At 33.9% G+C, this 24,805-nt stretch overlaps 1 protein-coding gene across 18 annotated transcripts in view; it reads right to left on the reverse strand.

Moving 5' to 3' along the window:
- RIMS2 (regulating synaptic membrane exocytosis 2) overlaps positions 1–24,805 on the reverse strand; it is a 451,752-nt gene that overhangs the window by 135,027 nt on the left and 291,920 nt on the right. For 17 of the 18 annotated variants that reach the window (XM_030495413.1, XM_030495423.1, XM_030495280.1 and 14 more), the window contains one exon: positions 24,429–24,545. The exons of the other annotated variant lie outside the window; for it this stretch is intronic. In XM_030495413.1, coding sequence (XP_030351273.1) covers positions 24,429–24,545 — 117 coding nt within the window. The remainder of the gene's footprint in view (positions 1–24,428; positions 24,546–24,805) is intronic. 18 annotated transcript variants of the gene reach the window in all.

Below are 24,805 nucleotides of genomic sequence, written 5' to 3' on the forward strand. Positions count from 1 at the left end.
TAACTATCATGAGACTCAGGATGTCTGTCAAAATACAGGCTAGGGTATACTGATGGATTCATATGCAGTGCCTGGACTGTAGTCAGATGAAAATATACAACATCATTAGTACTTGCAGAGGTTCCACCAACTAGACAAAGTTTGGTTTGTAATAAAAAACAATATAAATTATTCTAATCCACAGCCTAACGAACTTTGCCATTAAAAGTTACCATTAGAGATGCAATGGGGAAAAACTAGACTGCGTAGTAGAGAATTGCTTGATCAAGCAGTCAAGTCTTTTACTATCTTAGGCGATTAATCATGCCATTACTTTCAGAAATTAATCAAGCCTCACTTTTTTTCACAATGTAATTGAGCTGTTTGCAAGAAGTAATATTTGCTAGCAACATCCGAAAATACATAAAATCAAGGTAATTGTAAAAGTAAAATCCTCACCCTGATGGAGCTACTTATTAAATTCACATTCCTCCCAACTCTCCTTGAGTAACTGAACAGCCATAGAATACAAATGGGGAACATGTACCCTTCAGGACTTCTCCTTGAGTGAAGTCATGCATTTTACAATGAAGCCAGTTAATACAAAGAGTGACTGGATGATGATTAAATGTAACTAGAAGCCAAATTTTAATTAGCATCAAAAAAAAGAGACATACCACAGTCTTACTATGAAGAGTCTTATGTTAACAGCATTTTATTTCTAAAAAATGTCTTGTGACAGAGTATAGTTGTCTCCAGGGTGGCTAACTTTGCTGAATAGGTTGATAAAGATTCATTAAAATGAATGTTTCTTCAGGTCTTCCATGGGGTCTTAATTGGGCTCCTAGAGCATATGAAGGAATTATCGCAGACAAGTTCAGAAAAATACCATTCACCATGAATCTATATCTATAAGCTCCTAACAAGCAAACACACCACACTGAGACACATAATGGTAATTATAAGCTGAGGCACTAAAGATTGGAGGAAAAGTACAACGAGCCTGGCACAAAACCACAACAAAATTACCTCACTTCTTCTTCTATCAGATCTGTTTCTGAATGGGAAGCTTCATCAGCAAAAACATCCACTGTCTCGCTTCTTTTACATTGTGGATAGACAAAGAAACAAAACCTTAGCTTTGATATTAATGTTGCTTAGTTTAGGTAACTGTTCAAGAGAGGCTTCAGCACTATAGAAGGTGAGAAGTGTGTCAGCCATCTGCATGGTGGCTAAAAAATGACCATGGGAATAAATTCTTAAGACTATGGGAATAAATTACAAGAATAAAATATTCCTAAATTCAAAAAAATTACAAATAGAACATGACTGGTCCAGACAACCCACCCCTACCTTGTTTACCCAAATATTTAAGAAAATTATTGAGCCCACAGAGATCTTCTTCTTTGGGTCTGTCACACACAGAGAGCTAGAACAACCCTCCTACTGCCAGTGAGTGTGGAACTGCTGGAGCACACAGCAGCAAGGACTGGGCAATATGGTGAGAGGTGTAACTACATTTTCTATTTCTCTCTCCAACAGCCAGTAGGACATACAAAGGATCAGGTGAGTAGCAACACATGATTCTTACAAACACTTCATAAGAAGTTACGCCTCTTTTGCTTGTTACTCCTAAAGCCTCATTCACTTTAGTTGTAGTATCGGAAGTATTTCTTAGGATGTTAGGGATCTGACCCATTGCCTGTATTAAAAGGCAGGGAGGCATTTTTACCACTAGGATCAATACTAATGGCTCAGTGGGCAGGTTTTGTATTCTGCAGAGCATCACGGAGCCACTCTATCTAACCAGTATACTAACAGATAAAGGCCTCAGAAATTTTATGTTCAACAGTTAATATAAATAATTTGCAACAATCTGCAGCTGGCGTTTACTTCAAGTAGAAAAACAACGAGTAGTTCCCAGAAGTGAAGGAGAACATGGATTCTGGGAGTGAACCTTTCGCTACTAGATGAAGCTTTGGCACCACTGTTGTTTTGTAGACTGAAGGATTTGAAGACTAAGTTGAATCCTGAGGTGAAACTGAGTTGTTACCCTAGGTTACAGGCTACATGATGCAAACCTTCCAGTACCCACAGCAGCAAATGGAAAGCTAGATAAGCATAGTGACAATCTTCCACTTGAAAGCTTCACTGTGTGGTTCTAGATCATACACATAGAAAGAACAATTCACAGACGGTTTTACTGTCTGTCCTTTGTCCTCGCTTTTTTTTTTTTCTTTTAACAGTAAACACATGTACTATATGATCCAGGTCTTCAGAAATGAACTGTCTCTTTTATAGAGAAAATAACACTCCAATAACCTGCTTAGGCAGCGAAGCTCTTAATCTAGCACCGTATACAATTATGTATTAGTATCACAATCCAGACATAAGCATGAAGGGGCAATTTTCAAAAGACCTTACTGAATTTAAAAACAGAAGTTCGTAACTTTTTAGATAACGTCCTTGAGGGCTTATGCTCCCAAGTTATCTAGATGAAAGTTTCTTCTTTTCTCACTATAACTCATGTCATATGATTTACTGATTTTTAACTGGAAATTGTCTAAGTTAGAGTATTCAAAATTCGTATGATATTTTAAAGCTGTTTACCTTTGCTAACAGAAATTCATAATAAAAATGCAGTTAATGAAATGTCAAATAGTGACCTCATTAATTTAGTATTGCCTATCGTAGCATCCTTCTACCTTTGCTATGGGAAACATGCATGGTAGGTGGCCTATTCCCCTGTCAAAGTCTACAAGACTTGTGAGCGTAACTCTCCCCTACACTGAGGAAAGAGTACAGCAGTGTTTGCTTCTCGACCAAGCACACGTATCACTGAAACAGTTTGAGCTCTCTTTAAGCCACCATGCACAAAGCTCTGTGAGCATTCATAATCTAATTTTATATACCAAACCCACCAAAAATTAGAATTAGATTCCCATGGTATTTAGGTAGCACTGTAAATTCTAGTAACTACAGTATCTAACCAAAGCTGCTACTATATTTTGTTTAACTACTGATTTATCTGCATTGTTTCATATCCATATTCTGGAAATTTCAAAAGCTAACTCTTTTCCCAATGCAGAAAATAACCATTTCTAATTTTTAATTTTTCAGATTTGCTACTTTTCTTGACAAATAAAAAGGAGAATTTTCAACAAATTAATACATTAAATTATCTAAACTTATGCATAGAGAAAGCCTTAGAAAATATGAACATTTTTCAAGAGTAAGCAATCATAGCTTACAACACAAATAAAGTTGTTTTTCCCCAATATAACTGAAAACAGTTTCTTTCAAAGCCCAAGTTAAATTATTTTACTGTGTGCAAGCCTAAAAAAGCAAGGTATGAGACCATGACAATCACAATTTTAGTACTAGGTTGTTCTTGTAACAAAAAACTGAAGAAATAAAAATTGAACTGCTGTAGGATTATAGTCCACTACAATTCAGCTCCTACTGCATCTTTTTTCATCTAGAAACACTGAGCACAAAACAAGTAAAATACAGCTATACATTTTCTAATTATCATGATTTCAAACTCCAGCTAATATACAATGGTAATACCTGTCAGTGTCTGTGGATGGCTGCTGGATTTCAATCCTTGGGCATGTTATTCTTCTACTAGCTATAGGAACTTTGCTGTTCAGTCACAGACACAAGATCCTCTGTTAGCATAACATAGATAAGCATGTCCACAAACAACTGAGATTTCTAGTAGAAAGCAAACTTAAATTTGAGTCATAAATATTGTAATGGAAAATGGGAAAATGGGAAGGAGTAGTATACTGCAAAATATCTAGATAAACTGGTGACTGGATATGTCACCAAGTCATTCACCTATACCTACAAAGAAACTTAATATAAAATTATGTGCTGCTATAGTTTCTAAAATCCAGAACTTAATGCTTTTAGGCACTCTTGCAAAATAAATAAAAACAGGAAGCAAAGCAAGATATATATCTATATACATCTTGTACACTTGTGTATACTTGTACACACTCATACAATCTATTTACATGCACATTATACAGTGGTGTATGTGAGAACTACAGGTACATCTACATGACAGTCACAGGCATGACTAAACTGTAACATGCCAGTATCTGAACTACTTTTCTACTTGCTGACTCAGCTAAACAGCAAAAGCAGAGAACACATCTGGAATCCCAGGCACACTATGCTCCACACACCTACATGCAGACTGCTACAGTGACAGAAACTCAGTTGCTTACAGCTTGCTTAGGTATCTATACATGGCTTTGCAGTCACTTTGTTGATTCTGTTGTGGACATATCTAACCATGCTAACACACGATGGCATAGTAAAATTATAAAAATGCTTAAAGAAAGCACATATAGCTATACCTATAGCGATTTACCCTCCAAAATATGTTTCATCATCAATAGGAATAGCAAAGCCCTGCTTTAAGTCAGGAGTTACACCTGACAGTTTTTCCAACTCAAATTAGTTTATGGTTCTACGGATGCAGTCAGAGATTTATGGTAGCTATTACAATAAAATATCACTAAAACTAAGTAGTGTTAATCCTGGAACAATTAAGACTGGAACTATGTGCTGAAATATTTCATATCTCTTTACCTGTAAAATGAGATATAATTAATTTTGTGTATTTTTGAGGAATAGAAAAGCAACTTGTACATTTGAAGGGAAAATAGTAAAATTATGTAAGCAATTTCTTCTTCATAGAAAATCTCAACATTAAACAAAAGGAAGGGGTGAATGGTTTTGAGAAAGAGGTTTCTTAACTTCCAGTTAACACTATTTGTAACTGCATTCAAATGAAAGCAAACACAGCAAATGAGATAATAATATTTTCACTTAAATAGTTAAATTTAACTAGTTTAAAAATCAGTTTCCAGCATTTTACTCATAGGTGATTTCTCAAAAAATGAACCTTGGAGGCTGACATTTCCTTAGACAGAAGTGAACCACTGAATGCAAGCAACAAAAATATTGCCTTACGTCTTACTGATTTATTCAGTTTGGACTAACTTTATCATCTTAACATTTATTCATATTTTTATTCTGTGCCTACAGTACAAAATATTTGGAGATATTCAACACTAATTTAAAAGTCTGAGAGACATAGGCAGATTTTTGCTATAATGTAATATGTTAAGTGTTTGTTTTTATATTATTTTTTCTGGTACTTGTAACATACATTTTCATTTATATAGCCAGTTGCCTTTTATAGAACCTTGTCTTTTGACACCTACTTCCAGCTTTCAGCGTCTTTAACACAGACACTCAATTGACACATATTAAAGAATCACACTACAGGAACACTTATCTCTATCTTCATGAGATGACTCACTGAAGATTGTCATAAAACTGATTAGCATTCAAAAGTTGGGAACTCAAAATTCTCAAAGAATAGAGCTGGAAATCCTTTCCCACCAATTTACCCCAGCTCAATTTTATAACTCAATATACTTCTGCAATTCTCTCCAAGATAATAATCCAAATTTTAATAAAAATATTATAAATATTCCAAAGTAGAAGTATTTCAGCTGTACATTATAACGTCATTACACATTTTTCCTCATTTCAGAACACAATATTTAACCCACTCAGCTTGAATGTTGTATCACAATGTATGAGCAATGACAGGAACATTCAAGGGTTTTAATGAACATGTATTTCATGACAGAAGAGTAAGCGGTATGTAGGACAATGCATAGAGAGGCTTGAGAGAGAAGCAGTGAGAGAAGCTTCTCCTTAGGGCTGGAATGTTCAAAAGCAGTTCAGCAGACCACTTAGACTGTAGACTAACCAAGTGGATTACTTGTAGGCTTAAAATTAAGCAGGTGCTTATATATGCCTCTGTACAGTGCAGTACTAAAAGCAAAATTTCAAAAGCACTTGGTTCTTGGTGCTCTTTGTGGGATATTTTTCCTCAGCTCTTAAATCTAACTTTATTTGCACATGCACACTGTGTTTAGTTGGCCTCTTTTTTTCCAAAAACATTTTGAAAGACCAATAATATGGCAGACATTTAATTAGTAAATTATCACAAATAGGGCTTAATACTGCAAATATGTGTTTATCTCTCTTCTGAACTTGTGGCAACAGACCTGTAGTTCTGACCTCACTGAAGTCAACAAGACTTCTGTCACTTGATGAGGCCAGGATTTCAATCAGATCATTCCAAGATAAGTAGTTACGTAATACTTCATTGTCTTTTAAGCTCTTAAATTACATATGAACAAAATAGCATACTGTTTCTGTTAAAGGCATTCTGTAAATCCATTGATCTTAACAGAATGTGATCCATTTAAGTAGTCTTCATTCTATTCAAGTATGTACTATGCCATATGGTCTACCTAAAAGTAATCTTGGCTCACGACAAATGTTCTTATATTTTACTTCTTTTACCATAGCTTTTTGGAGCTAAATTTAAATGGGGATAGAGAATAGTAACAAAAAAGTTTCTTTTTCAAGTTAAAAATCTTTTTTATTCCTCTGATATTTACCTATATTAGCATCTATACAGTACTAAATCTAAGACAAGTAAACCAGAACTGTTTAATGTGACTATCAAAGCAAATACAAAAGCTTGTTTACACTAAGCACTTTCCAGCCTTCTTCAAATGCTACCCATTTTCAGCATGTTTGTGCACTTTCCCAGGAAGAACTAATAAGCATGGCTCTTGCCATACACACAAATTAAGTGTATATTTCAAAAACCTAAAATTGAAGAGCCAGCAAACAGTGGCACTCTGGTTCAAAAAACTAGGGAAGAAATATGGTCTGAGAAAGCCTCTATGACTCCAATATTGAGCCAAAAGACCTTTACAAACCTCTCCTTTATAGACAAGAGAGAAATTTACATCAAAATATTAAGGATTAATTCTGGGGTTTTACCATATTTTTTTTTTTAGTTTCAAGATGACAAAGTCACTTATGTTCTCCTTCAGTCTCTGAGTTCCTTAAACAGAATTCCTGTTTTAGTCAATATACACAGAACAAATATGAATCATAATTCTATTTAAACAGTCTTAGGACTGCAGGTGAACTATGTCTAATCCCTTTTATATATAAATTTCTGTTTTCAATATATGGTATCATTTTATATGGTTTGTTATATTCAACTGAGTATAGTCTATAGCTTTCAGTGACCTGTGTTAGGTACGTAACTATTTCTCCAGAGAGATATAGTGACTTGTATCAACACAAAAGAACAAATAGAAACACAAAATTCAAAGTAAGGTCAGTAATTAATTTACTAAAAGGTAATTAATTCAATATTTAAGCACAATTTACGTGTTATTAACTACTTGCACAGAATTATAGCATTTGAGACACCAACGCATAATGTTATTTTGTACAATTTCACAACATTGAAATACATTGTTGTAACTTTTCAAGGAAAAGTTCCCAGTAACTCCGTGGGAGCTTCACTTAAGAACTTCAGGATTTACCAGCAGTTTGGATTCACACCATATGTATGTTTGTTTTAGCCAAAACATTCTACAGGCATAGTCCAGTTCCTACTTAAAAGAGAGGGAAAGGCAGAAAGAAGCAAGCTTTGTGCACATTCACAAAGAAAGTAAGTAAAGATAAAGAAGAAAAATGTTGCAAGAGCAAGAAGAAAATGAGGGGGAAGCAGTAAAGTGAAACATCTAATACAAGTTCTAAATTTGTGCGCTCCCTTGATCAGGAGCCAACTGCAGCTGGGAAGAACTGAAGGTTGTAAGGCACAAAGCACTTTGCATCGATCACACAGGAAGGTAGGTTAGACAGAACCGGGATTATTTCTGAAAGTAAAAAGTATTAGGTCTCAAAGACACATTCCTGACACTGTGAATGTAGGCAGGTACTATCAATCAAAAAGCCCTTTTTCATTAAAGCAGCCCCGAACAGTGAGAACATGCTTCAAAAATAGTTCAAACATAATTAATGTTCTTTTTCTATTTGTAACTGAATAAAACAGCTTAATATTGAAAAAAGCATATAAATGTGCCTTAGTCCTGACTCAAGAAAGAAAGATATCAAGAAAAATATACTTATTAGGAATAACTTTGGTACAATTATGAATGAACTCACATTATAAAGATCAGAAACATATTTTAGCTATATCTGCAAGACTACACTCTTTACTTACCCATATTTTTCAGCTGACCCATTGACTACATGATCTGCCCATGAACTTGCACCATTGTACCACCTTTACAATGCAGTTAAAATAAAGAAATGTTATAAAGAAACATACGTATTATTAATAACACTCAAATTCATATGACGCAACCACTTAATAAAATGTGAAGCTTTCAAAATGTTTCCAAATCAATTTGTACATTTCTTATTTTCTCTCCATATCTTTCTTTAATTAAAAAGCAGGAATTCTTTATGTATTTCACCCTTGTTCTTTTCAGCAGTTTAGCTATGATTTTTAGTTCTGTAATGACTAACTCATTCCTTATCTTTTCTCACACAAAAGTCTTCATGTTTCAATGTCTATTGGGTTTGTGGAAAAATTAAAAAGCAATTGTGGAGACATATCATTAACAAAAATAACATTCTATGCAGCAATAGTTTAAAATACTGATTTTAACTTCAAATATATAACTTTTTCAGATTTGTATTTTTTATATTTGATAGGGTGGTTGGTTTTTAAAGTTATTTAAGAAGGAGAAGAAAACTCACTTCACTCAGATCAAACAATGAAAACTAAATTTTATACCTGCATTATTCTTCCAAGTATTGAACATGGGCTACCTAAACATTTTCAGCACCAATACAGCTAATCAGTTGAAGACAACATAAAAGACATGTAAAATATCTTAAGCAGAATCATTGAGAAAAGAAAAAAATGGGACCAAAAAAGCTGCTTCCATTTCAGAAAACGGGATAAACTGTTTACGTGCCATTACTCCAGTATATTAAGAGTATATATAAATCATCAAACATTTGGTTAAGGAGTTTCAACTGGATTCATGTTTTCAGGATCTTGCTTGGGTAAAGCCTTGGAACTGCAATGGTGCCACTATTCACGATTTCCACATGACAATGAGTGAGAAGCAAGGCAGGGATTTTCAGAAAAGTTCAAGAGAGCACTGTTTTATCAGCTTGGATATAAATCTTCCTTTGTCTGAATGGAAATACTACCCAAAGTCTGCAGGATGAACATTTTAATGGCTTGAATGTAGTTATCCAAAGTTTTTCATGAGTCTTTTCCTGGGAATCACAGCAGTATTTTTTGCATGACTCCATTGTTTTAAAAAATTCTCAGATTTCAGAATCTGAGGTTTTGCAATATGTTTACAAACTAAACAACCCCACACCTCCTGGTCATTATGTTGAGGGAAGACAGTATGGAGTGCAGTATATGTGGATGTCACTCAGCTGTTCTTGTATCTCCTATATCAAATTGAATGGTATGGGGAATGGCTTTTTTTTTTTTTTTTTAATGGTTTGTAGCCAGATCAGTTACTAGATGAAAGTTACTTTAGTAGCTGGAGAATGACAGGTATATGTTAACACACTCCCTGATCATCCGTATTCTTAAAACTGAAGCCAGGCCCTCCGGTTAGCCAGTATTTTAAGTAAGATTCTTTGGTGAACGTACTTTATTACAGACACCATAACATATAAGCATGGTTTTAAAAATGCAGCGCACTTTATTTTTTGTTAAATATGATTGTATTTATTCATAGCAATCAAATAAAAACAAAATTTCTTGCTATTAGTTAGAAAATAATCCCTGCCTTACCTGCTCCCATACTGCAGCAAAAATCAGACAATGATTTAAAAATGGACAGAGAAATATAAAAGATCTAATCGTACAATGAGAGAGGAACACCAACTTGCTTCATTTTTTTCAGATTTCCTTCTTTTTGGACTTTGCCTATCTTTTTGAAGATGAAATGTTGTGTTGTCATCAAATAACTCTTTCCAGAGACACTCCAAAAGTTTTCAGATTACCTGTCAGAATTTAGTTCTATTATGTTCACTGTGATACGCTATATGTATATCCAAATTTAGGAAGAACAACAGTACTTTGGATCCTAGCACAGCATCACCCAATATCAATTTGAGGGCATTCAGTTACTCCTTTTTTAAGTCAATAGGAGCAGTAACATGTCAAAAGCCGAGGACCTTCTGAAGTGACTCAGGTTATTAAAAGAATGAAACAGAGAATTCTAAATTGTTCTGTAATCACTCTTAGTGACTGGAAAGGTTAGCCATTAGAAATATGCTGCAGTTAAGTAGGAAAAAAACCTTCAGTTGCACCTAGCTCCTCTGTGCTGTTCTGCTTTCCTCCCACATCTAATGAATAAAAAAATCCAAAGTCAAGGTAATGCAGGGCTAAAAGAAAATGAAGCACTTAATACCGTCGAGATTAGTTGTTCTGTATATAGAGAAATATTGCATAAAGTGCATTGTAAATTTAAATATCGTTAGTCTAGGCCAATCAAAAATTTTAGACTACACTTCAGAAAAAATCTATTACTTAAATTTATCTATTTTTACTATATAAATTAAAATACCTTTCAGGAGTATAGGTTGTGTCATCATAATATGAATTAGGCACTCTTCTCTCCTGCCTAGTCCTCCTGAATGTGGAATAAACAGCACAGATATTTCAGACATTTTAAACGGTGCTTTTCCCATGACGTTTTCCCTCACTCTATTATTACTATAGTGATGAATTTAGATCATATTCATCTACAGTTCAGCAGTATATTCTGAACATATATTTTCATATATATGTCATTTTAAACTTCTATTTTCAAATTATGTTCAGAAATAATTAACGTACTAAGAACACGATCAAATGCACACATATTTCATGGAAGGGAAAAGTTACATCAATAAGAAAACAGTATTTGAGCAACTGAGAAATTCCAAAAATAGGATATGTTAGAAAAATTCTAACTGGCAAAACAGAAGTCAGAAAACAAAATGAAAACAAAATTCTGTTTCCTTAAGTGAAGCAACAAAAATTCTGTCTGAAAGAAACCTCATATCCAGCCAAAATGTGCACAGCCCACCTTTTATTGACTTTCAAACACTAACTTCAAAAGCTAAGTAAAAAAAAGAGAAAATAGCACATAGTGTGGTGTTGTCAGTGACTAAGCTGAGCTCTGAGATAAGGAAGTTGTGAAAAAATTTCATATAGTGAGGTTTTCCCCAGATTTTTATTTGGGAGGAACTGCTAAATATTTTAATTTTAAAAACAATTGGGATAAAAATCTTGAGAACATTACTTTGTCATTGAGTTCACATGCATGTCAGCCAATCTAAAATGGGTGATTGTCAAATTATGAACTAGCCTGCATAACTCTATAGGATTGTGAATTGGTGGATATAAATAAAAGCATAAGCTCTCCATGTCCAGCCATAATGTCTTATGTATGTTCAATCTCAATAGCTGCAGCAGTGTGAAGTGATACCAGCTAATGCACCTACCGTGCTGACTATCACATTAAGGAGTCAAGAAAATTGGAGTGGGGTACTGAGCAGTAAGGTGCTCTTGAGAAAGCCTCCGGTCCAAAGGACACTAAAGTCACTGAAGCTGCACATGTGCCTATCGTCTTTCTTAGGCATATGATTTCAGTGCCACCTCCATTTCTTTTGGGAGCAAAACAGTTGGACTTCTTCAAGAGGGGGGTACTATCACAAAGACAAAAATTATGAGTGCCATAGCCTAAGAACAAACTCAGAAATTAAGGTTTTTGATAATATAAATGTGACCTAGAACTAATAAACTAAAGATTATCAAAACTGATAAACAGAAACTGAAACAAACTTCAGCAAAGATGCAAGAGAACGAAGTAGACACACTTGTAGTTCCCCAAGCAGTGGGGAAAAAAAGAAAAAAATCTTCAAACCACAAGAGTAAATGGGCTGGCTGTGAAGGACTACAGGAAAAGTGACAAAAAGAATAACAAAGATGGCAAGTAATTTTGACTGGTGTATCTGTATGACATATTTGCCTGCAGGACACCCACACTGGTGGATTCACGGCAACATAAGATACATAACTCTCTCTCCCAGATGAGAGACTTTTTCCTGAATGCTGGACTGTGCAGAACAATGTTTGCTATTTTGATGAACAGTGGAAACCAGAAAGTTATTTCCAATGTTTCATAAAGTGAAAGTAAAAGACAGAAAGACAGGTGGGTGGTTGACATCAACATGACATTAATTAAGCAAATGGAACTAAGAAGACAGGACTAACACCTTGACCAACAAAAATAATGTAATTTAAAGTAAGCATTAAACTGGGAAAAAATGTAAAGATAAATGAGGAAATACTGTATAAAAAGTGATTTTTCATATACTTCCAATACATATAGTAAGGAAGAGGAAATTACTTAGTATTTTTCAATGGATAAGGAGGAACTGAATAAAGATTATGCTTTAAATGGTCTTTAAATACGTAAAGAACTACTGTCAGAATGTGGAAAGACAAAAAGGATGAAAAATCAGGAAAAATTATAGTGGCTCTGAGGTACTCAGAATAGTTTGTGTCTTGTAAGATGACTCAAATAACTTCAGCACTAATGTTGCCCACAGGCTGACTGGATTCAAGAGGACCAGAGAATCAGTATCAGATCGTAGGCCCAAGGAATCTCAAGATACTCTTCTAACAGTGAGCTAGAGACATTCCATTTTGCACTGGATTTTCTTTTCTGACCCCAGGAGGAATTAGCTTTAATAGCTTTCTCTTCAATACAGCCCTGGAAAGGATTTACTCCATCTCACTGATTAAATCACACTTTTTTCATCTTTATGCAATACTGTCACTTTTGCCCTTTATTTTTATTGATTTTACTTTATTTTTGGGAAATTAATGTCTGTAAAAAAAAATATTAAGTTTTGCAAGTCAAGATCCTCAAACTAAGACAACTTGGTAATAGCTCCAACTTTCCGCAATATCTGAATAGTCAGATGCAACCAGCAATTTGAAACAGGTTCAGATAAACCAATGCAAATATAATTATGTAACTAAGGCAAAAAACAATATATAAAAATTAATTATTGAAATAGCATATGTATGAGCATATTTTGTCACAAATTTTCAGAAAACAAACCAAAAATCCCTCTCTTTATTAAAGTTTCAACATGAAAACTGAACTATTTGCACACATGTGTATTGGGTTTCATGTGAAATAGCATAATTTCAAAACAACTGTTTAACTAAGTTCTAAAGGTTACAAGGTCTATTATACTATAGCTCTGGAGAATTTTTAAAAAGCAATATTTCTTTGGAAGGAATACTTATATGATACCATAACACTTTCAGATTTATTTTGTTTCTGGTTAGTAGGTTTTACACTTACTAAAATTATGGTTATGTTTGATCTGAATCCAGAGAAAACCTTAACAAACTTCTCAGAACTTATATCCAGAGGGCAGTCACTAAGTTAATATATCAAGAATACTTTAGCTCTTGCTATGGAAAATTTTAAATGGCTCTTCTTGTAAAACAATAGCCATATCAACCATTATATCTGCTATTTGAGATCTGAAGCCACCACTTCCTTTTCCTTGGTTCATAGTTTATCTGATTGATATCCTTATATCTATTCCCACACAACCATGTCAACTTTTTCCTGTTTTGCAATATTTCTGAAAATATTTTAGTCACAGTACACCAACATATCTTGTTACATCTCTTTAAAGCCACTGTATTTCAAGTGTAAGTATTTCGTAGGAATTATAATGGGCTCAAATTCTCTCTACCATATGTTCCATATGTTCTGTAATAAAACACAGGTTATTACCTGTATTGCAAATGTATGCAAATGTATGCAAGTACTCATAATTTACAGAATAAGCAGAATACAAACATCTACAACAGAAGCTTGTACTTTTACTTTTCACACTATTTTCAGTTAAGCAAAGTATGAGATTTCTAAAAGACCTTTTCTGTGTACTTTCAAGTAGATAGGGTTTTCCTCATTATTTCAAAGAGAATAATGCACTTTAGAAAACTCTAGCAAAAATCAGGGTTATACAAAGACACTTACATATAATATCCATACAACCTACTTTACAAAATTGGGTTCTATAAAGCTATTCGGCTTCTCCCAGTATTTGTCCATAGTCCTGAGTAGCCATACATGCTCACAAAGTATTATAAAACATCCTCACTATACGTGTTTTGCGCTTAAAACATAGATCATATTCTCAGTTTGGAAATCAAACACAGTACTGTCAAAATGTAAGTGGCAGAGCTAATGATATGCTCTTCATCAATTATACCTCTCAAGATCATAGTAAGCACCCTCAGAATAGGTACGGCACATCTTACGGGAACGAAGTAATCTGATTGCGTCTTCACAAAACAGAGGATACATTGTGTGATCCTGGCTGCCAAAAAATAAAGGGTGAACACAATGAAAAGCAACACAAAGATGAAATGAGGAGAAAACAATATGAAAAGCAGGCAATGTCAGCAACAGAACAAAACACTGGAACAAAACTCAGCTGGAAGTTTGGGGAACTTTGCAAAACTACTTTTAAAAATTAAGGTATCTTGGCCTGCGGCTGAGGCTATGAGAAAGGTATCACACTCCAATTTCATCTGTTGCAACCTTTAACACAGCCTTACATGTATGGCATTCTGTATATGAAAATCACAGTATTAGCAGGTATTTGTGTTTGTTGATTTTAATATTTTTCTTTATTAGCTTTTTAAAAGACATTAGAATGATGTAAATATAGCATCATCTTCATGGACCACTAATTATAGACTATTGGCAGTGAAAAAATGTTTAAAAAGAGAAACATATGATGAATTACCCAGTGTTTGCCTGCACACTGTATTAAGAAAGCTAATGCTGACATTGACGCAACACTTCTAAGTTTTCTACCACTACACACAGACTAATAAAACCAGAAGTGGACATGTATGTACATAGAAGTACATGCATTATCCACACAGAGCCACACAGAGAAAAACATATACCTGGCATCTCTGTAATGGTGATCTGTGGACTGCATGTACCGGGAACGAGGTAAAGTAACATAATGACTGAGTCGATGGCAGAAATTAAAATACAAATATGAGAGAGTAAGATGGAGAAGGAATGATGCACATCACACAACAGAAGACATAGAAATCTGAAAATACAGGAGCTACAGAAAAAGCATTGTATAGAGCACTGACATTATTAGTGAAATTAGGAATCTGATACACAGTTCTAAAGATAAAATTATCTCGATGATTCACACGTACATTCTGAAAACCCAGTGGGAGACTATGGATCAAGCAGATAGCTAGAATTTGGGATTTTCTACATTTCAGATAGGAAGAAAAAATTTATAAATCTCTGAAAGCAATCTTAAGAAGTCAGATTGCCTGTTATCTTGCTTGAAGGCCATGATAACCTCAGTATGAATAATTTCTTTGGCAGAGGTTTACCTAGTCTGTCTGAAAATTGGGAAACAATTGGGAAATCTGTCCCTACAGAGCTAGCTCCAGAGCTTTCCGATTTCTAAGTTTTCATAATATTTATCCTATAGCGATAAAAGGTGAATTTAGATGAAAGCTGTGTTAGTATTTAAGTAATGAAGAGATATAACACCTGTAATAGAGTATGCCCAAAACCAAACGCATGCATTTCAAAGTAACAAACCCAAGATATTTATATTTCGGTTTGATTTTGAAAAACTCAGAAATTATATATTTTCAATATACTTATATGTGTTACAGCAGTAGATATTTTCCAATTATCAAAATCAGAAGAATATTATTTCTCATTTAGTATATTTAGTATATATAAAAGCACACGATATAGGAAAAACTGTTTTGAAAGTAGGGTTTTTTCTTCCAATTTACAAGGAATTATTAAAATGCAAAAGAGTCCTTGGTCTACAGCTCCTCTAAAGCCAAGGTATTTCAAAGGAATGTCTAATCACAAAAGTCCACATTGGAAGTATAAACTGATTTCACAAGAAACAAGGTTAACCTCATGTTTATCCTCCACTCGAAGTTATCATATCTTAATTTGCTTATAATTAATGACTTTCTAGTAACAAAACACATTGTTACTAGAAAAATACAACACAGGTTATTACATACACTTATTATCTTTGCCTCTTTTGCATATGGATAAAATGTATCATCAGCCACAAGTAAATATTCCTTATAAGCATATTAAGTTAATTATATATAGTACAAGAGATCTTTGTGCTCACTTCTTGTCAAATAAATGCAAAAACATAGTTACCACTCTAAAATCTTCTAACTTAAGTCCCTGATTATGCAATTTAAACTTCTAGAAACTCAGAGCTCCAGTGTTCTTATGAAGTTCTAAGACTTTTGCTTGTGAATGTATGGCAGGCAGACACAGTTCAGCCTTTTTTCTTTTTTTAATTGGGTTTTTTTTTCTCCTTTTTTCTCTTTTTCAGTTCAGGAATTCAGAATCAGAATAAGCCAGAATCTAGATACAACTACTTATACAGTTTGATGTGCAATATCTTTTAACAAGTTTGAAATATTCTTCCTCATCACCCAGAACTCTGCTTGTCTATACAGAGAAGTGAGATAAACTTTAGCTTATACTTGACCTGATCCTCTGGCATTACTGGCTACTCATACTTTCCCCTGTTCTTTAGAGCCCATGTTATCTATGCTATCTAACTCATAATAGATAATAACTCACTATAAAATGTTCTTACAAGTGCAACATAAAAAGTTAGAAGATTATGTCTGAATTTATTAAGAATTAAAATCAGCTCTATACATGAATTAATGCAGTAACTTACTAGAGTCATGGCATTCATTATAAATCAAGAATATACAACCTGCATTTTCATAATATCTCTAACTATATAATAATTATAGAGATATTATTCATGCATGCATTTGTCCAGAAATTGTTTCTATTGAAGTACAGTAATATTTTCCATAAAATATGCATGGTTTGTGAATAAGAAAGGAAAGGTGCATGCCATATCTGTAAGGAAGAGAGAATGATATCACATAGGTAAAAATATGATAGTATGCACATTAGGAGGCAGCATATATTTCTGTGCTTTATGTATTTCAAGAGGCAGAGCAAAAAGCTTAAATGCCAACTATCTTCTGAGCATTCAACCAATACTCCACTATTTGTTTCTTTATTATTAATACTTTATGTATTTAGCTTAAAATTAATTCTTTATGTTTTTATAAATATGCTAACAATATAACATCAAAAAAGCCTATAACATAGCTAATTCTCTTTGTTCAAAACTGAAACATACACAAATTTCATTTGGCTAACAGTCAGTCTAAAACACTTAAAATCATAATGTAAATAAATTATAACATAGTAAAATCGTTAAGCTTTGCATTGCGAAAGTGCAAAAGAACTCCAGAAATGATCCATATCTGAATCTAAAACAAACATTTCTTTTGAACTGCTCGTGAAAATCATGATCTCATATGCACATGTAGATAGGAATGCTCTGAAGACCATGAAGACATGGACAGGGTTTAGATATAGCAGATTTTTAAAAAGACGAAATCCAGGATACCTTTTTTTTGGGCAACCTTCACTTAGACTCCTAGCTTTCACCACACATTTCTTACTTGCTACATTATAGTAGATGATGGCAGGAGTATATCAAATGATGGTACGGTAAAATGAAAATATGAGTCTGCATCCAGATTTATGAAACATTACATATTTTGTTACAGATAGAATAAACAGAAAATTGGCAGCAGCAACTCATTTCACTTAAAATAATGAAGTTAGTCTGATAGGGCAGCACTATAGATTTTGCAATATGATCATTAATGTGCACACAACAGAGACATTCTCCACACACATCCCTGCATCACATGAATACAGATTTCCACTATTCTGACAAAAAGGCTTCAGACATCTAGGCAAACATGACAACTTTCCTTTTTCAAAGTGAACAGAAAAAGATGACTTAACATTTTCTGATATTGCTCAACTATTTGTCAGTTTCCTTACACCTTCATAAAAATTCAATGAACCAGAAGGATAAAAAAAACAGAGATCAGTGATTCAGTGACCAGATTGATTGCCTAATCAAGTACTCAGTTTCCAGGAACAGGCTTGACATACCAGAACAGTCTCAGAAGCACACTTGAAAACGCACAAACACAGAGTGTCTCACTTGAACCATCCATGGCATACCTTTCTGTTCTTCACACTGTGTAAGGGTAGTTTAACCTGGTCTTTATGGCTTGGGATATTTTATTCAATAGTAAAGATGAGGCATTAGAAGAGAATCTATTCCTTTTAAATTTCATTCTCTGTGACCAGGTCCCACAATTTAGAAAACAGGTGATTCTTTGGGTCAATTGAAAGTGGTAGAAGGGAAAAGAGAGAGTGGTGGCATATGAAATTTAGGGTAACTGCTGTGGGAAGAAATTCAGTAAAATATTGGGATCAATTTAGGACTGCAAGATTGAGCACAGAATTGCTAAAGGGAAGAGGAGGCTGGAACTGACAAAATGTGGTGGCTTCAGGGAAAAAGTGTGCTATACTTCCTCTTAGCAGCTTTCTCATTGCAATGATGGTAAGCAACTGCTACAACCAGTTACGTTTTCCAAAAAAGTGAGGACAGTGATACGGTTCTAGAAGTTTAGATTCTCATCTGAACAAAGCAGGAGTTAATGTGCTCCTTGGTAGAATGTTTTTCATGTTGCTTCAGAAACATCTGGGAAATCACACCTAAAAACTACATAAATAATATGTGAAGTCAAGATCTTAACCTTTAGAAAATGGCAGATGCCATTCAAGAATAAAACACTGATTTATATAATTTCCCTTGGTGACATGGTTTACTGCGAGGTATCCCTGTCCATGTTAGGGAGGTTGAAACTAGATGATCTGAAGGTCCTTTCCAACCCTAACTATTCCGTGATTCTATGATTCTATGATTTCATAGAAAAGATTAGTTTTATTTAATAGTTTAGGTTTTTTAAAGGAGAGAACAAATTTTCTTTACGTATAAACATCAACATTTTTTCCACCAATAATGGTATGGATGCTTTTTGCCACATCAATTGCATAGAAATTCCTGCTTATCTCCTAGGATATATGAGGTCCTAGAAATATTCCAATGGATTGCAATTGAGAGTTTGAAGACTTTAACTGTGAAACAATAGCAATTACCAGCAGAGAATGTGTGATCTGACAGATACTCAATCAAGATGACTTTCAACAAGACAATCACTATCACATTATTACATTGCTCCCACAGTGTATTTTAAGTTCTTGCTTGAAGGGGCATAACACTTAAGTCTTTTATCAGAACTTCATTACTTTTAACATGGGCATTTTATATGTGCATTTTAGTCTGAGGAAGGTATCTATGACTTTTTGTTGTTGTTTGTGTTTAGTTTGGCTCAAACGTTCTGAATCATGAGTCCTTACAGACGTAGCTGTATTTGCAAGACTGCACTTCTCTTGCTACCTTCCTACTCCATCCCTCTGTTGAAGGTTACCAACCTTCAGCAGATGCATGGAGGCACCAGGCGGCTGGTGCAGATAACTGTGCAATTTAACAGTGATTTCAGTGTGAAGTAATGTGCTCACTGTAAATAACAGCAGCCAAAGAGAAAACACTCTCCTGACATCCTTACTGCAAGGCTAAAACATGGCAGTGTGCTCTGCAATCCCTCCAGCACTTAAACCCATTAGGGCTCATTAGTGAGAGCCCTGGGAGAGGAAATTGTATTTGGCAACATTATAAGTAAGTTAGGACAGAATATGTTAATGGAAAGTACGGGGCTCTAGTATGGTTTTTACGTACAATTCTAGATGTAGATATACAAAATAATTAGGAAATGCAAAATACTATTAATGCATAAGACAAAATTTTGAAAGAAGAAAAAGTATTTAGAAAAACTGCAATTATTGAGATTTAAGATTATGCATACCTTTTATAACATAGCTATAAGAAAATTTTCAGCAATGCATTTTTTACATTTTACTGGGTATTTGGAGAAGTGAAAAAACAATGACATCACATACCCCATACACAACTAAAAACTGAAAATATTATCCCAGAATTTCCACATAAAGCATGAGGTACCCTTTGTACTCTGCAATACCTTCGTTTCTGTAATATATACTTAAATGATTGTACTGCAAAATTTAACTAAGAAAGAAATGACTACTTAATTATTATTCAGATGTGTATTTAATAAAGAATATGAAAAAAGCAATCTGTTCAGCTTTCTGGTTTTAACTACGCCGCAATGTCTCAAAACATCTTTTCTTAGAATAACCTAATCTGGCACCCAGCTATTAACAATGTTGGATTAGGAGCCTGCTACTTATTGATAAAGCAACTGCCAGTGTAAGATGACTTTTAGAAATACAGATTTTATATTGCTCTTGGCCACATTTAATTTTGTAATAAGTAAGGGAAGCAGCTAATTAAATGGCATTTGTCTAACCTGCAGCAGACTCACGATAGTGAATTATTCTGGACTTCACTGGTTTGATTATAGTAACCAGAATTTTTGCATGTATTTTGGCATTTAATTTAAGATCTCGGTTGTTGGTGTTTTTTTTTTAAATTCTTTCAACAGCATGAAACTGTTCAACAGAAAGCCTGTATTTAAAGATGTTAATGAAATAATCTCTTAATAATAGTGGAGTAATAGTTTTGTTAATCCCAACATATCAAGACATCATCTTTGAAGTTATCTGAAGATAATGGAGAATATTTCTTTAAATAATCATGGCTATGACGTCCCCACTACTTTAACATAGCAGATAATCACTTTAGTGCTTTAAAATGGAAACGCTGCAATAGACCTGATGAAGGTATAGCGGACTCAAAATTTAACTTACTTTTTCTCTCTTGTTTTCTTGTAAGCACCTAGTAGAAAGACATTTATATTTTATGAATTTTCTTGTACGTTTCCAATGCAAGACTATTTAAGGTAGGCTGAATGCCTTGCTTACTATGCTACCTTCACCGTTACCAATTTCATGCCTCAGGGAGAGCACATCTAGGATAAAGAACATAGTTAGATTAATAGCTACTAAACAATATCTAAGCAGGTTAGAGCTGTGGGCCTGAGTATAACTTCCTTGGTGTTTGTCTTGGTGTTGTTAACTACTGATATATCTTTCTGAAAGTAATACACAGATATAGTTTTGGCTGATGTTTTGTTTTTGAAACTATGCTAAGATTCTCACATAGTTCCTCTAATTCACCTGATTATATTGACACTTTAAATATTAAACTCTTAGGTCAAATGTAGCTGTTTCCAATATTTTCTCTATAGTTTGAACAGTTTCAGTTTCTGAAGTAAGATAAAAGTCTGCTTTATAGTTTATTAAGACATGTCAAACAACATGTTTACAAGGTTATCCCATTATAGATAAAAGATCTTATGGAATTTGGGGCTGTATTAGGTCATAAGTATTCATATTTCTTTCCATTACAAATTTAGGCTATTTCATAAAAGAGTGCAAAAAAAAAAGAACAAACCTCCTCGCTTTTTGGCATCTATATTAAATAGATATAGGTTACAAATTTACTTGATTTCCCGCTATGTTACCCGTATACACAGTACAATTCTGACATTTTTGATAATAGTGCAACAGATATAAAATTTCACTGTAACTTTACCCTGCCAACAAAAATTAGTATATGATCTGATAGCAACATTTGACATATTTAAAGGTTTGGTGTTTGAAATTAAACTTAAATTAAATTTAAAAAATTATGTCTTTCAGCTTTTTAAAAATAATATGATTTTCACTTCTACATTATGTTGAATTATCTAGAAAAGGAGGGAAGGAATCTTCTTCTCATATTCTCAGTTATATTTTAATTTAGCAACTGAGCATGTCTACAAGAAAGTACTTTTTCAAAGTCCTTTTTTTGCAAATAGCTCCAAGGGATAAATGGACCATGTAAACAACAAACCATCAGGGTTGTAGGAAAGCAAAGTGTGATTCTTTTTCAAAGGTAAGCATGGAACAAAACAAGGATGACAAAAAGAGAGATTATGAACTAATACAAAGGTTCAGGTTTTTCACTTCTCCAAACACCTGCACTTCCAGCAGCTTTCAGAATCAATACCATTTAAGAATTACTTTAGGGACTTGTATATATAATGTTGTTTTCATTATGTAACACAGACAGTATCACAAATATTCACTAACAAAATTTAAAATCTCATAATCTTGCCAGTCATAAAACCACTGCCAAACTAAAAATTAATATATAACATGATAAATGGTTAGGACTAGTATTTTTTCTATTCTCTTGATTATTCCTTAAATCCAGTATTTGAGCAACCTGATCTAGTGCAAGGTGTCCCTTCACATGGTAAAGGGGTTGGAACTAGATGATCATTAAGGTCCCTTCCAACTCAAACCATTCTATGATTCTATTATATGCTTCAGAGACTGTATGTTGCAACAGAGAAATAAATAGTAAAAAATCTGATTACACAGGCAAACACTCACCATGTATGAACAGGTGAACTTCTGTGTGTGTTTTGGAAATACAAATTACATATAAACCTTTTTTCAGAGATTCAGAGCATGCCTAACGAGCAAATACATATTAATCTAGAATGGACATGTGAAAATTCAATAATCTCATCATCAACAACTTTCTCATGTTGTTTTTGTGACATATGCAAAACCTCAATTTTCTTTCTTTAAGCCAAGCCAGTCCAGTAGGGGTTATTTGATTGAAGCGATGGGGAAAGATTGTGGTAATGTAGTTCAACCCATCTTTCACCACAATGCATTTATCTGGGAGATAGCAAGCAAACTTGCACAGTAAAAAATCCCAGGAGCATTGCATAAGGCATATACAGGCTCTAAGGACAAGTTAAGATCCTATTTCAAGGATGACTGGTCTAAAAATCAACATATTATTATCCCAAAAGCATTCTGTTCTTTTCTTTTAAGGAAACAGCTCAGAACCCTTAAGTTATTGACTTCTGTATGAAAACCAGATAGCCTCATGAGCCAACTAAATAATGTTCTTATTTTCTACAACTTATATAGAAATATTAAACAGTTTAATGAAAAAGAGGTTCACCTATGACCTATTACAATTCTAACAAATAAAATTAACATTCTGGATGATAAATTTTGATGATTGTTTTTCAGTATCTCAATTTTTTTGCCCATTTGACTTTTGGGGGTGAATTCAATTACAAATCACTGGAATCTATATGGGGGTTTTTCTTTGTTTTGGTACTGTTTTTTCTAACTTACCTAACTAGGAACAATTTCTTTTTTTCCCAAAAGAATTTTGTCTTGCATTACTGACAATCATTGACCATCACATGAATGTTCTTTTAAAATACATTCACCTTTTCACTTCAATGTTGCTAACAAAAAGCCACTGATTTCTTCAATTCTTTGTATTACAGTGAGCAAAACAATTATGTGCTTTGATGTTCACTTCAGGAATAACTTGTAATAATTATCTGTAAGTGTATTAACTTCAAATACTAGTCACATAGCACTCAATAAGTTTACGAAATATATCTATATTACTCCTTGCTGTATGCAATTATGAAATAGGGCAGTAACTAGCAATCATGCCTCTCTGATTATAGAGTGCAAGTTTTCAACCTGGTGTATAAGAAGCTGGAAAATATTGAAAACTAAAGGTAAAAAATGCTTTCTCTTTTTATTTTCTGACCTAAAGGCAATGAGATGGGAAAGACAGATTTTATGTTTTGGTTTTGGTTTTCTTGTTGGTTTTTTTAAGTCATAAAGGCACTACCACAATTAATTCCGCAAAATTAGCTACATTAATTAACTATTGCCTGCAATTCTTTTTTACATCATTAAAATTCATAGAGGTTTCTACAGTTCTGCTCACTCTTTTGAAAGCTTCACTAGGCAAAACACTAGTTAGGGTAACATGTACCTCTAAATACAAAAGCCCCAGTTTCATTTTAACACACGTTGCTGTAACCTCTCTCTTCTCCTGCCCAAAAAACATGGCTCATAAAGTTGAAAAAAGACTAACAGTGTGAGACTATACTTTTGTTCTGTATGTGAAATGCACTGCATCCAATGGGAGCATTGCATTAATACTGAGCTGAAATTACCCATTTTTACACCTCTCTATTCAGCAGAAGAAATGACCAAATCTACTGTTAGATTATTTTAAAGATATTCAGCACTTAAAGAAATTATTAATATAGTACATTTTTTTAAAATTATAGAAAGGGACAACTGAGCTATTTTTCTTTTACACTGTATAATTCCTCATAGATTTTTCAGATTCCCTCTTGTCAAAGAGGGAAGAGTTTTGTCAGCCTCATGTGCACTGTATATTTTGTAATGTATGTCATGCAACCAGTGGATAAATGAGTAGGGAAATGTTCATCTGTGTGATCAGGTAACTTTTCTATTTACTTTAGGGAGCTACCACGCTGAACTAATTCACATTGGTGAGTGTAGGCTATAGTTGTTTCTAATTTCTAATTCCAGCCAGATATTTACCTCTCTCTGTCCGGGGAGTAGTGGTCATCTATAACACGGTGTCTATCCATTCGGTTCAGGGTATTGTAATGTGCAGGAGTAGATCGAGTCCCACGTGGTCCCTGATCCACATTCCGACTAAGGATAAAAGACATTAGATTCTGAGTTCTGGGTGCACCTGGACCACATCCCCTCACTGGTTTGTACCAACAATTATTAGCAAGCATGGTGGAAATAAGATCTGTTAGCTGACCTGTCTTCTGTACATTTTAACTGTCACATAATATTTGTTCTGGAAATGAGAGGATAATATTTTTGTTGGTTTTTTTTTTTCTTTAAGGTTGAATTTAGACTATTTCATTAGTCTTTCCAGCCTAGTACCTTCAAGGAAAATTTCC

This window comes from Strigops habroptila, chromosome 1 (genome assembly GCF_004027225.2).
Source record: "Strigops habroptila isolate Jane chromosome 1, bStrHab1.2.pri, whole genome shotgun sequence".
NCBI classification, from domain to species: domain Eukaryota; kingdom Metazoa; phylum Chordata; class Aves; order Psittaciformes; family Psittacidae; genus Strigops; species Strigops habroptila.